This window comes from Lepidochelys kempii, chromosome 10 (assembly GCF_965140265.1).
Source record: "Lepidochelys kempii isolate rLepKem1 chromosome 10, rLepKem1.hap2, whole genome shotgun sequence".
Classification (NCBI taxonomy): domain Eukaryota; kingdom Metazoa; phylum Chordata; order Testudines; family Cheloniidae; genus Lepidochelys; species Lepidochelys kempii.
The window spans coordinates 40,356,762-40,370,261 of NC_133265.1; the positions used below are offsets into that span (position 1 = coordinate 40,356,762).

Here is a 13,500-nt window from a genome sequence, read left to right on the forward strand (position 1 = left end):
TACTCTGAAACATGTACACAGTGTGTCTGTGTACCACTGCCCTCTAGTGGATGGCATCAGAACTGCTTTGAGTGAGTATTATCATGGCTCTGCCTAGTGGCTGGAGGCACAGATCTGATGAAAGCCCTACTATAGCAAATGAAGAGTCTCCTTTAGTTTAGGGAGTAGAGGCCTGTGTATATGGTGCAGGAGAAACTGAGTCCTCTCACTGCTTATGGTTGTGAAGTCCAGGCATCCATGGGGTACGTCAGAGGTGACAGATCTTTGGCTGGAGGAAAGAAGAGAGGTTGACTGCACCAGTGCCGCCCAGAGGATTCAGGGAGCCTGGAGCAAAGCATTTTCGGGGGCCCCATCCATAAAAAAAGTTAGTTTTGCCACCCCGAGCGGCGAAGAAAAAAAAAAGAAAAACCCAAGTCATGCCACCGAAGAAAGAAGAGGACAGGAGTACCCACCGCTGAATTGCCACAGAAGACTGAAGTGGAGCGATCGAGCTGCTGCCAAAGTGCCGCCGACGAGGAAGAGAGGGACTGAAAGACGTGCTGCTGAATTGCTGCCGAAATTGCCCCTGACCTGTCTGCGGGGCCCGGGGCTTGGAGCAAATTGCCCCACTTGCCCCCACTCTGGGTGGCCCTGGACTGCGCCCAATGATCCATGGAGAGAGCAAAAATGAAGAAGAGTGGGGTCTCCTGATACCTTTACCCCACTCCCCTCCTCGGGAAACGAAGCTAAGATTTCTCCCTCCTATGTTCTGCCTGGGAGGGGAGATGGAGGAAGTGGAGAGCGCTGGGGCATGGGTAGAAACAGGAGGAGCAGCAGGCTTGAATTATGGGGCAATCTCTTTTTTCCAGGTTGGGGATTAATTTAGGTCTGGGGGAGGGTGCGGGGGGAGGGATGGGCATGGCCGGATTGGAGCCTGTTGAGATTGCACTGGGTCTGTGCAACATCTCCAGAGTGGTCCTAGAGCCAGGCAAGATGCATGGTGGCACAAAGCATCCATCAGGTGACTCTGCTGCGGAAGCAGCATGGAGATCAAGCTCACATGATGCCAGCAATCAATTCCTTCTGGCTCCAGTGCTGACAGCAACAAAATCCAGAGCCAAACTCCCCTGAACTTTGGGAAGGTTGGGACCTAGAGCCAAACATTGCTGCTTGAGCCCACCTCTAAACGTAATGCAGAGGAGCCTCTCCAGAGTCACTGATAAGTGGATTCCTCATTTTCATTCCTGATCCAGCACGGAGGGGAAGGGGGGAGTGTGGAAGCGGGGGCCATCCATGTCACATCAGGCAGATGGTTAAGAACTCAGTCCAGGGTAGCTCTAGTCCTTTAACAGCTCTGCTAGTCATTGCCATATATTATAGTATCAGATACAATGGCAAAGAGCGCTTGGTACATCAATAATAATGCTAATTTCCTGCATCATAGTGATTGAAAAAGGATTTTATTTCATTGGTTGGCTCACAAATATAGCTGCACTGTATAACCTGTAATAGCTTTAAACCTTTCACTGATCACATATGGGTTCATTAGGCTACTCAATACTGTTGTGGCGCAAGACCAGAAGCCTCGGTCCTGATTCACAAAGGCTGGGTTCAGATCCAAAGTTCAGGGGGGACAGGGTATTATTTGGCTCCGAGGCTTCGTTCTGAGGCCCACTCTCTCTCTCCTCCGTTATGGAGCCTGGGGAAATATAACACCATATGCAGCAGCAGCTGTCCCTGCAATAGTATTACTTAGGGTGTATCTACTCTGCAAGAGCTGTGCACAGCCTAGCATAACCTACCTAGCTCGAATCCAGTGCAGGTAACAACAACCAGAAAGACAGTGCAGCGTGGGCTAGGAAGCTGAGTACATACCCAGGGCTCATGCTGGGGCTGTACACCTGCCCTGTGCTGTTTTCATTGCTATTGTTAGCCATTCTAGCTGGATTCATGCTAACCCCGGTAGACTGGCCCTGCTCAGCTTTTGTGGTATAGACATATCCTGGGGGTACTTAATGCAGTACCCCTTAGCATAGTCACACTGAATTTACTCACGCCAGCCTTGGAGTGGGAAGGACCTAGCTGCCTGGGAGCACAGGGTACCTGAATGATTTAACTGGGAATTGGTCCTGCTTTGAGCAGGGGGTTGGACTAGATGACCTTCTGGGGTCCCTTCCAACCCTGATATTCTATGATTCTATGATTCTATGATTCTATGAAGCAGAGCAATGCTGGGGAAGGGCAACAGGAGCTGGAGAGCTCCAGTTGCGGCCTTGTTAAAGGTGCAGCCGGGGATAGGCAGAGGCAGCTGGTCCAACCCCCTTGCCAATGATGAGTGGCCATTACAGACTGAAGTTTGTCCCAGAGAAAGGGGGCTAAATGACGACTGGCAGTAGTCACTGAGGCAAGGTGGGCATAGAGGGAGGGGGTTCCCCTGGGAGGGGAGACCCAGAGTGTGGGGGCACTGCTGCAGGGCAGCACTGCAAAGAAAGGGGCACTAGGGACTGGGAGGGACACGGGGCCTGGGGCAGGAGGGACACTGGCCAGCAGGAGGCACTCTGAGTGCTGGAATTGAGCTAATTCCCGGGTGACCAGCAGGAGGTGCCACGCTGGTGAGTCAGCGACTTGCTACAGGATTACTCTGGAAAACACGCACAGCCAGCCTTTCAGGTACAACAATGAATAAGTCAGACGGGGCTGATGACCCATCAGCAAAAAAATGGACTGTGGAATGTTTAATCTTCCTGTAGGCGTTTTGACCAGCCTGTAAGCAATGGCTGCTATAACACTGCAAGGTCATGTGACCAGACTACATGTCTCTGGACTCCAGATGTTAGTATTTTTCCACAGATTGGGCTGGGAACCAAGTTTTAAAACAAAGGGTTCCCACCATATGCGAAAGCTATATAAGGCAATGGAGTGACCTCATCTCATATGCGAAAGCTATATAAGGCAATGGAGTGACTCCCCACACGAGAAGACTCCTGGAAACGTCCGAGGAACAAAAACTGAACTGGAGGAAGTGCTGGACCCAGGCTAAAGGGATTTCTAGCCTGTGTATGAAGACCTGAGAAACCCAAGATGTAAAGCTAATGCAGCTTGTGCCTTAAGAATCTACAAGTCTGTACCATCAGTTAGGGTGAGAATCTGCTATTTATATCCAATCTCTCTAGGATAATAAGTTTAGGTTGCGTTTTTGTTTATTTGCTGGGTAATTCACTGTGATCTGTTTGCTAGCCCTTATAATCACTTAAAATCTATCTTTTGTAATTAATAAATTTATTTTACGTTTTAATCTAAACCAGTGAGTTTGGAATGAAGTGCATAGGAATTTTAGCTCAGATAGGCTGTTGTATATTCCTCTCCACATTGAGGGGGGAAGTGGAGAAATCTATGAGCTTATGCTGTAGTTCCCTGTGCAGCGCAAGACAGTATAATTTTGGGTTTATGCTCCAGAGGGGGGTGGTGACTGGGGAGCTGAGAGTTACTTTGGTTTTAGCCTTTCTACTGTTGGTTTGTGCAGTGGCTAGTCAGAGACCCTGCATGTAACTGCAGCTGGGTGTGTTCCTACCTCTGTATATGCTGGTGGAAATGTAAGACCAGGAGCATATCTGCAGCTTGTCACAGCAGTACAGTGTGAGAGAGAGCCCAGGCTTGTGGGTCAGAAGGCTCAGTGGTACCCCAGTTCCAGGTGGCACCCTGTGGGAAGCCTGTCACAATCCCCCTGTCCTGTTGGTGTTTGGATTCACAACGCTGTAGGGGAAAGTTTAACACTAATTTTTAAAAAATTATAAAACAACCTGATGTGATTATTATTTTTCTTTTAAATTATAAACTAAGATATTTCCAGTCATATTAGGTATTTTTTAATCCCTTCTGGCTTTTTAAACAAAATATAAATATTCAGTTGACAGCATCCCTTTAAACTGAATAAAAATTAAAACTCCCTGACAGAGTCTGATCTCACGTTCACCAGTGTAAATCAGGAGTAACCCCTCTGACTATTTTATATGGCTAAATGCAGTGCCCTCTGACTGTGACGTCAGTACTGAGTGACGTTGCATTGCTTTACTTAAGTTGTAAATTATTTGGACAGGGACCAGTTTGTTGTTCTGTATCTGAACAGCACCTAGCACAATGGGGCCTGGGTCAATGACTTGTAACATTAAAGGTACTGAAAGAAGATTTTAGCCCTAGAGATTTGGCTAAACGTTGGGTGTCCTAAAACAGAACAATTTGGGCTTGATTTCAGAAGCCCTGAATACCCACTATTCCAGCTGAAGGCAATGGGAACTGCAGGTGCTCAGTACCTCTGACAATCAGACCCTAGAAGTCTTAGACTGGGCACTCAGGAACGTAGACAAAACCAGAGGTCGCATTTGAAACTTTCCACCTTAATTCCTATTTGGAGTGTGTTGGTGTCAGATTATACAAAATAAAATACACCCAGATTACAGCTGTATTCTTACTGTGAGGCTGGGGGCTAGGATTTGTAATGTCACTAGCAAACCTGCACAAAAATACAGCCCCATATTGTACAGCAGGGCACAGTTTAGACTATAGAGCTATCTACCGATATAGCATGTAATCTACAGATATTGGTAGTGCCTGGTACAGTAATAACCCTTGTTTTATTTAACCTAAATCATCAGCAAACTCCACGTGGAAACAGAGAAAAGCCCCAAAGATCGAAGAAAAGTTAAGTATAAAAATATTTAAAATAATCACGCTCATTTCCCTCATGTTCTTAAAATTGAGAAATACTTTTTTTGTCTCCAGGGGCTGCTGGAATGGACAAACATCTGATGCCCCACTGTATCATGCACCTCAGAAGCTGACATCTCAAATGCCATCTTGAAAGCATTGAATTTGGGTTGGGAGGTGGGGTCAGGTCTCATGCACCCCTCCCTGTGTGGATCACGACCTGCAAGAGGAAAATAAGAGCACTCAGCAGGCAGACTGGTTGGAAAATGCTCATTATTTTTAGGAAGGGGGAAAAAAAAAGTCCTGTGTCATCTCTGTCCCCCGACCCCTTATTATGGCAAACATGCATTTAGTAAAAATTTTCAATCTTTGAAAACCAAAAACTAAACTGAAAAACTAAAATGTTTACTGAAAGTGTGCACAGAAAATCTGCAATAATAATGACCAAAATGAATATTTTAATTTTTGGTCAAAAAGCTAATTTCCACTGAAAAAAAGTTTCAGTGGAAAAATGGGAGTAACTTTATTGTGGCTTGTTATGTGAAGGGAGGGGTAGCCCAGCTAAGGTTCAGCTGTCAACTAGCACACCCACCATGGCCCAGATCCTGAAAGGGAGTTAGGCACCAGAAAGCTACAGAGCAATCTGGAAATCCCAGATCCCATACAATACAGCCTGGTCTTCCCTGGGATCTGGAGGACCTATGGATGAAACTCTGGCCCCACTAAAATCAATGGCAAAGCTCCTATTGATGTTAATGGGGCAAGGATTTCAGCCTGTGAGTTTAATTGAGATTCACAACTCATAGAATGCCGGCAAGGCATCCTGTCCCACTGTGGCATGGAGCACTGACGAGGGAAACAGCTCCCAGGACCCGTAGCAGTGCCTGGCAGGAATCCCGCAGACATCTCACGGGAATGGTGTTGATGAGACCACAGCCTAACACTGAATAAGGGAGCAGAGCAAGTTGTTTTTTGTTCTGTGGCAAAGGGCTGCTTGGGGAGCAGATTATTCTGAAGGTGGCAGCTGGACACAGAACAACTCCATTTCAGGTGCCAACTGTTGCTCCACTAGACCAGGGATTCTCAAACTGTGGCTTGGGACCCCATTTTAATGGGGTCCCCAAGACTGGTGTTGGCCCTAGGCCCCAGCAAGTCTGAAGGACAAGCCCCGCCACCCAGGGCTAAGGTTACATGTTCCCTGCCCAGGGCAGAAGCCATTGAGTTTCAGCTTTGCCCCCGCAACGGGGGGCAATGGGGCTCAGGCGGCAGGGCTCGGGTGGGCTCAGTCTTCGGTCCCCCCTCCTGGGGTCATGTAGTAATTTTTGTTGTCAGAAGGGGGTCATGATGCAATGAAGTTTGAGAACTGCTGCACTAGACCCTCAGGTCTAGTTCTGGAAAGACCCTTTCCCCACCCCTGATTCAAGTACCATTTCTGCATTTCCCATGCCCCTCCCCAACAGCAGCTCCCTGGCAGCTCCATCCTTACATTTCCCTTTTGATCTGTAAGTCTACACCACCAAGAAGTGATGGAGGCAGAAAAAGAAAGAGGTGAGATGCCTGGATACCACAGTAATGGAAGAACCCAGGCAAACACACAAGGAGTGGGAGAGTTTCACCAGTGCTCTTACTGGGCAATTTTGCAGTTTGTAGTGGCAACGTAGCGTCCAGTATAGTGAATATTGCACCTCACAACATTGTTGGTGAAGTCAGACTCCAGCACCAGGTACTTGGGGTTCACTTGAACCTGAGAAAACAAGACAAAGACCACATCAGGAAACAGTTCCTCTGATAGTCAGTGGAGAGAGAGAGAGCGAGTGAGAGAGATGTAACTGTGTGTTAGACCCCTTGTGTCTAACTTGTCTATTTAGCTTGTAAATTAGGACAAGGACTAGCTACTACTCTGTGGCTGTACAGCACCTAGTGCAATGGGGCCCAGTTCTTGGCAGGTCCCTGGGCTTTACTGTAAACACATGATAATGTACAACTAGAATTTTTTTCAATGAAAAATGCACATTATTTACGGGGTTGGTGTGGGTGTTATTCCTTTTAGGGAACTAAACTATCATGGGCAGTTTTGCTATTCTACTTTTATGGTTTCTTCTACAGGTAAAACACCTCCACTTTCTTCCAAGAAAACAGTTTGTTATCCTGATGCAACCATCTTGCTTCACTGTAGCAAATGGTCAAAAAAAGAAAGCTGTAAACAAAGAGAGTCAAATTCAGCGCTGGTGTAATTGGGCTTAGCTTCCCTTGAACCGAATGGCATTGTGCCCACTCGTAGCAGGGCTTAATTTGGTCCTAAAAATGTGTTTGAGTATGAGTACACAATGGCTTTCTTTCCATCTGTTCTTGGGGTTACCAGCTATTGTTTCATTTTCATACCTCTCCCCCACCCCCACTGTTACTTCTAATTGCCAATGTGTAGCTTGTGACTGGGCCCTCCGTGCAGCTGCTTCTGTCCTCAAACAAATGTCTGATCAGCCATGTTATTCACATGCTTTGAGGATGGATGTTCACAACCAAGGGGACTAGCAATGGGGCCGTGGACACACACAAACCAAAATCCAGCACTAAATTCACCATGGATTTCACGAGTAACTGCCTAGCTCTATTCATGGCAATGGCCCGTACAGAGAAGCTCTACATACAGGGAAACCAACCTTTAGGATGTAATTTCCAGGCTGAACGTCTGTTATGTCAATCCACTGGCAATCAATGTCGGCATTGTAGGTGTCATAGCAACCGGGACTCAAGCCCTGACAAAAGGAGAGAGCAGTGCTCACAATTCATAGGGCCCACACGGAGCCATCAGTTCATCTAGTCTGACCTCCTGCATAACACAGGGTATGGACTTTGCTTTTTATCTTTAGCATTTCTCATTTTTCGTTTTCTGTTGTTCCCTCTCTTTCTTTATATAGAAATATGTTCAGGAATTACCCACACTGCTCAATTCTGTGCAGGTGGCCTGTCTAGTCTGCAACGTTTACTATTGCAAAACACATGTTTTTCTCCCAGGAGCTGTATTGCAGAGTCCATTCCATGTGGGCAAAGGAATCTAGTTCAGGTTTTTCTCCTTCCCAAGGTTTGCATGCAGAGTCCATTCCTGGTGGACACAATCATCCAGTTCAGGCATTTTGAATGCGAAGGGAACAAGCAGTCTGAGGACTGTCCAGCAAATGTAATGCCTGTGATGGCTATATGAAAATACTGGAGTGGATTGCTGTGCCCATCTGGAATAACTATTTTATTTCATTTCAGGAAAAATTGGTGCATCTGTGTTTTGCTCAGCCCTATATATCTGAGCATCAGAAAGATTCAAGCGTGGAGTGCAGACTAATCCTATATACATATATACATACAAAAGCACTACCGAATGCTCAGCCAAAGATGTTGCTGCCCTGGGTGCCTCTCCTTTCCCTGCGCTGGGCAAGCCCAGGAAACAGAGGAGCCAGAACCGGGGAAGTGGGGCCTGGCTGGTACACTTTTCACTGGGGTGGACTCCGACCCTTCCCCTCCTCTCCCCCCCAAGCCAGCCCCCCCACAGCCAGGCTAGCATGGAGGGAGCCCACCTAGGGAGCCCAGGCAGCAGCTGTGCGGAGACTGGGTCCCTCCACCTGCCTGGAGTGTGGGGGGCTGCTGAGGGCATCCCTGGCCCGTGTCCCCCGCCCAGGGCAGGTGGAGGGACCCAGGCTCCGCACAGCTGCCCGCCTGGCTCTTATCATGGCTGGGCTACGATTCCGAGCCCCCCTCCCTCCTGGGCTGGAGCCAGGTTGGGGAGAGCTGCATGGGCAGCTGTGGGGAGCGTGGGTCCCTCTACCTGCCCTGGGCGGGGAGCCCGGGACACAGGCAGGGGTCTGCTTTCGCTCCCCGGCGCCCCTCTGGCTTCGCAGGGGGTGGGATCGACCCCCCCGCCCTTTGGGGAGGGCTCCAGTGCCTGTGCCAGGAAATCAATAGGACATGCCCACCTGAGCCTGCTTGAAATTCCAGAGGGAGGTGTAACCCCTGCACTGGCATGATGCCCTGAGTGAGGGAGATTCCTGACCAGGTCCAGACACTCACTAATCCCTTCCGCAGCTCCCATAGGTGACTCTTCCTGCCCACTCACAGCTGGGTGTCCTGGGAGACTGGGATGGTCGGGGAAGAAAGCCCTGCACTAAATTGCAGCCAGACGGTAGAGTGGCCCTGAATTCGTTGGACACATCTCCTCCTCCTCTCACCTGGGTATGTGAAGTGCAGGCATAGCGCTTCAGGTTCCCAAAGTCGCAGGTGGTGTCCTCCAGGCAGAAGCTAGCCTTGTGGCCCTCGGCCACCTTTCTCCCTGTGGCCGCATCCAGCAGGTCGTAGTGGCTGAACTCGTCCATGCTGTGGTAGTGCCTGGGGGAAACCCAGGGCAGAAGCATGTACCACAGTGATATTCACAGATATATGCTGGGTGGGTGCAGGGGCACCAGAGCAGCCCAGGAGTGGGCGGGGGCAGGGAAAGTGGCAGGATCCCAGATCCTCCCCACCCCACATTTAGAAAATGCTGGGGCTCTGAGCGATGGAGTGTGCGGCTTCTTGAAAGCCACCTGCTCCCACAATGCATAGGTCACAACATTAGAAGCCCAAACTTCTCTTTGCCCGTGGCACTCAGTTCAGGGGTCCGTGATGATGTGGCCTGACCCTTTGGGATCAGCACAGGATACTCACTCTGAGCAGCATGGAGACAAGAGGAGGAGCTGGCAGGGAAATGGTTTTGGGTTTGTGGGGTGGGATAAATAAATATTGCAGAGAAAGGATGAAAGAAAAGAGGAGCAGAGGAAAAAAGAAAGAAGAAAAGGATTGGAGTGAGGGAATGAGAAAATGGAGAGAGGAAAGTAAGGTGGGAATGGAGGAGGCAAGTCCATTGATCTATAGCCAGGGGTGGCTCTAATCCTCAGCATATTGACCTAGATCCCAGTTCAGCAAAACGCTGAAGCATGTACTCAAGCTACTTTACTGAACCGAGCCTCACCCTGAACCAGCCTGGGTGGCTCCCCACGGCTGGATACCAGCCTCTGCCCACCAAAGGAAGGTCCCCTTGGCAAGGCCCTGTCACCCAGAGATGGACTAGTAAGTTGCTGAGGAGTGCCAAGTTCTCCTCAACTTACTGGTGGCAGCTGTGCCACTCCCAGTTGTGGCGGGGGCGGTTGGGCAGGAAGTCTGCTGTGCCCTGGTTCTTCACCCGCTGCGGGAACCTCAGCAGCACCCGGATGTCGTAGTCGGTGGCCTCGGGGGTGTAGGCAGTGCTGAAGGGGTTAAAAGGAAGGAAATGGGGGAGATGGGTGAAAGTCACTTCACCCTGAAAACAGCTGGTGACATCTGAGCACTGGATGGGCTGAGGGATGGAGCTTCTACTTGGAGCAGAGGGAATTTTTTTCAGTGAATAGATTTTTTTGCTGAAAAATGCATTTTATTTTATTTTTTAGCTCAGAAACTGTTCCTGAATTCGGGTTAAAGCTGATGTATCCCTTCTGGGTTTGATTTTAAGTCAAAACTTTTCGTTTCAGCTATTCAGTTTGAAGCAGCATTTTCTTTTCCAGTGTGGCTGGTTAAAAAAAACAAAGGGGTGGTGGTGGTGAAAACACACAAAGTTGGCTGAATCAGAACACAAAACTTGAAAGCAGATTACCGGTAATTTCAAAACAACTGCAACATTCCAAAATTAGATTTTCCAAGTTTTTGATTTAATGAAATGTTTTGAAAAACATGGTTTTTGTTTTAATTGAACCCGTCTTTTCTTCAGCCAAACAAAAAAATTCATTATTTGTTCAGTTCAGCTTGTCATAACCTGCCCCTGGGAGGGAGGGCGGGGGAGGGGGAGGGGGAGGGAAAGGCTCTGCTACCCCATTGGAGGAGAAGGGTTATACAGAGCGTGACAAGGCTGAGGCATCAATTGCTTAATTGTTGGGTTTAAGTGGTGCTAAGAGTCCAGCTGAGAACAGCTGCCCAGCTCCAAGTGGGCCCTTCACACAAAGTTCATTTTGAGCACAGGAACTGATTGCAATTCTATGTGCGCTCTAAACTTTACAGTGCAGGGAAGCTGAGATGAGTCATTGCAAGGGGAACAAAAATACATCACGTAAAATAACCCAGCCCCTCATTAATATATGAGCCGCATCTGCTAATACTGTGCATTCCAAGGCACATCTGCTTAATTAAGGCCAGATTCTGATACCCTTACTCCTGTCAAACATCACCTTACTACACTGGTGTTAATGGCACTATGTACAGAGTAAGATACTACCCAATGTGACCAGCTGTATCAGAATCTGGTCCTCACCAAGCAAAGGCAATGTTTCATTATATTCAGCACAGCACTGCCTTAAGCAGCTACAGAAATGCCAAGTAAATTCCAGAGACTATTAGTGATGGTGGCATCTATCTATCTATCTATGCATCCGATGAAGTGAGCTGTAGCTCATGAAAGCTTATGTTCAAATAAATTTGTTAGTCTCTAAGGTGCCACAAGTCCTCCTGTTCTTTTTGCGTATACAGACTAACACGGCTGCTACTCTGAAACCTCTAATTTAATAGAATATCAATCACCAATATATTCAGTGTATGAACTAGAAAGAACAGTTACACGAATCTTCACATTCCATTGTATCCACAGTGAATGAAGGTAGATTTTCATGGGCACAAATGATTTTTTTCTATTAAAAATGGTTTTCATTGAAATTTTTTGTCCCTTCTCAGAAATCTGGACATGTGCAGAAAAGGGCTGTACAACAGTAAAACAACAATCCTCAGATTCATTCTCTCCTAGACTTCCTGTTTAGTGCTTTTGCTGGCCAAATTTGCGCACCTCTGAGTTAACACCGGAAGCTTTCCAAATTCAACCAGATTTTTGGCTGGCCCATCATTAATACTAAGGTAGCGACAACAGTATCATGAACTCCAAACATTCAAAAATCATGAGATTGTTTAAAAATCATGAGACTGAAAAAAATTGGATTATTTTTCTTTGCCTTCAGGTTTCTGAGCCTTTAAGTTGTCCAGCTTTTCTCTGCAACCACGAGGGTTAGAAACTTCTTTTATATAGGAAAGTTCAGATTCTTCCCTAATCTCCTGACTCCAGGAACTGGGGCTTCAGGGAGAACCCCAAATAGTACAATACTCATGTATAATCACAAGCGTTGGCAACATGGAGTCACGCATCTCCTTACCTGGCGAGGCACTTTTCCTCAGCGGCACAGCGGAGAGAATAGAGGTGAGCTCTCTGGATGTAGGTGGAGGCCTGGACATAGTTTGGATCAGGTACTAAGTCAGGGAGGCCTGTAAAAGATAGAGACGCAGCCTGAGAAAAGCCTGAAAATACATCAGCCACTTAAAGACTAACAGGAGCTGCTCGCTATGTGCGTCTGACAAAGCAGTATTCTCAGACTTGGAGGCAGCTGCTCCTAATCTCATTGGGAAAGCTTGCCTTGGTGACTGCCATGTTTTTTTAATTTCAGCTAAAGATGGAAATCCTCTTCACTTCCCCCCTCCCACCTCCGTTTCATTGGCAAATCAAACTTACATTTTCAAAGGCAGCCTGCTTCATCCAGCCTCCTGGAACTGATTAAATGAAAGATTCCATTGGCTGGGTTACCCATCAGATTTGCAGTGGATTGTGGCTTCTTTTTCCTTCCAAACCAGCGGAGATAGCAATTACCTTAGTACCAACCTGGCTGGGAGACAGCACCAGAAATGAGTTCTTCCTATTTAATTATTTATTTTTTAAAGTGAATTTAGTGGGCATGAAAGATTAACAGCCTTGGTAACATGCCAGGGAATCCACAGACAAGTGATAGCACAGAAATCAGTAATGGAAGCTTTTGATCTATTCACTCCTTTTGGCTAGACCACACCACCTCTCTGGGTGAATCTGAAAAGGAAAAGAGGCTGCCAAGAAGCTGTGCATTCTAGATCTGGGTGCTGTGATGGTTACAGGTGGTACTGACAGGGCTTTTCCAGGGAACTAATGCGCTCTGCATTAGACAATCTGATTGCTTAAATTTTCTCTCAATGTTCCACTGAACTCAGAATGTGTCATACTCAGAAAGGGGAGGGCATAATCTTGGCCCCAGGGATTTCACTAGGACATTACAAACACAAGTTTCAGGAATTCTGATCAGGGAAAGGATCTGGGGATAGGCTTGCGGTGAAACACACTTGGGCAATATACAAAACTTGGTGGCAGAATGCTAACATAACTTACACTGATTAAACTTTATAGTGTAGACATGGCCTGTGAAACCAACATCTCACAAACTGGATACTGGGACTTAGTGAGAGGAGAATGATCATTACAACTCTACAAAAGGGTTGCTTTTTTCCAGGATGATGCTGCCTTGCTGGAGTATGGGGCACCGTAACTCTAGTTGAGATATAACGGGAGAGAGATTAATATTTGGCAAAAGTATAGAAGGTGGCAAATAGGGAGCTAATCTAGTTATGAGAAGAGGTGAAGGGCCAATATTTACCTTCCTTCGCACTGAAAGGGGTGCATGATGCAGGTAAGCAACTGATTTCATGTTCTTTCCACAGGTACTAATGTGGAGAGTGAACTAGATGATACATCTGAGGGAAGGGAACAGAAGGAGACTCTGCCGATTGGAAGGCATGAGATGCACTGTTTTAGGGATGGGGGTTCCATGACCACCGCTCCCAAGAGAAGGAGGCGGGTGGTGGTGGTAAAGGAATCTCTCCTCAGGGGGACTGAGTCATCTATCTGCCACGCCGACCGGGAAAACCGAGAAGTCTGCTGCTTGCCAGGAGCTAGGATTCATGATGTGAGAGAGAGACTGCCGAGAC

General features: G+C 47.5%; 1 protein-coding gene across 2 annotated transcripts in view; it reads right to left on the minus strand.

Moving 5' to 3' along the window:
- Nucleotides 1-1,442: 1,442 nt before the first annotated feature.
- Nucleotides 1,443-13,500, minus strand: part of LOXL1 (lysyl oxidase like 1) — a 41,505-nt gene continuing 29,447 nt past the window's right edge. Inside the window, exons 2-7 of one of the 2 annotated variants that reach the window (XM_073363081.1) lie at nt 11,871-11,979; nt 9,813-9,950; nt 8,901-9,045; nt 7,344-7,439; nt 6,312-6,427; nt 1,443-4,903 (exon numbers count right to left, since the gene is read on the minus strand). In XM_073363081.1, coding sequence (XP_073219182.1) covers nt 4,897-4,903; nt 6,312-6,427; nt 7,344-7,439; nt 8,901-9,045; nt 9,813-9,950; nt 11,871-11,979 — 611 coding nt within the window. In that variant the 3' untranslated portion in view covers nt 1,443-4,896. Of the gene's footprint in view, nt 4,904-6,311; nt 6,428-7,343; nt 7,440-8,900; nt 9,058-9,812; nt 9,951-11,870; nt 11,980-13,500 lie in introns of both variants that reach the window. The other variant, XM_073363080.1, reaches the window with a different exon arrangement.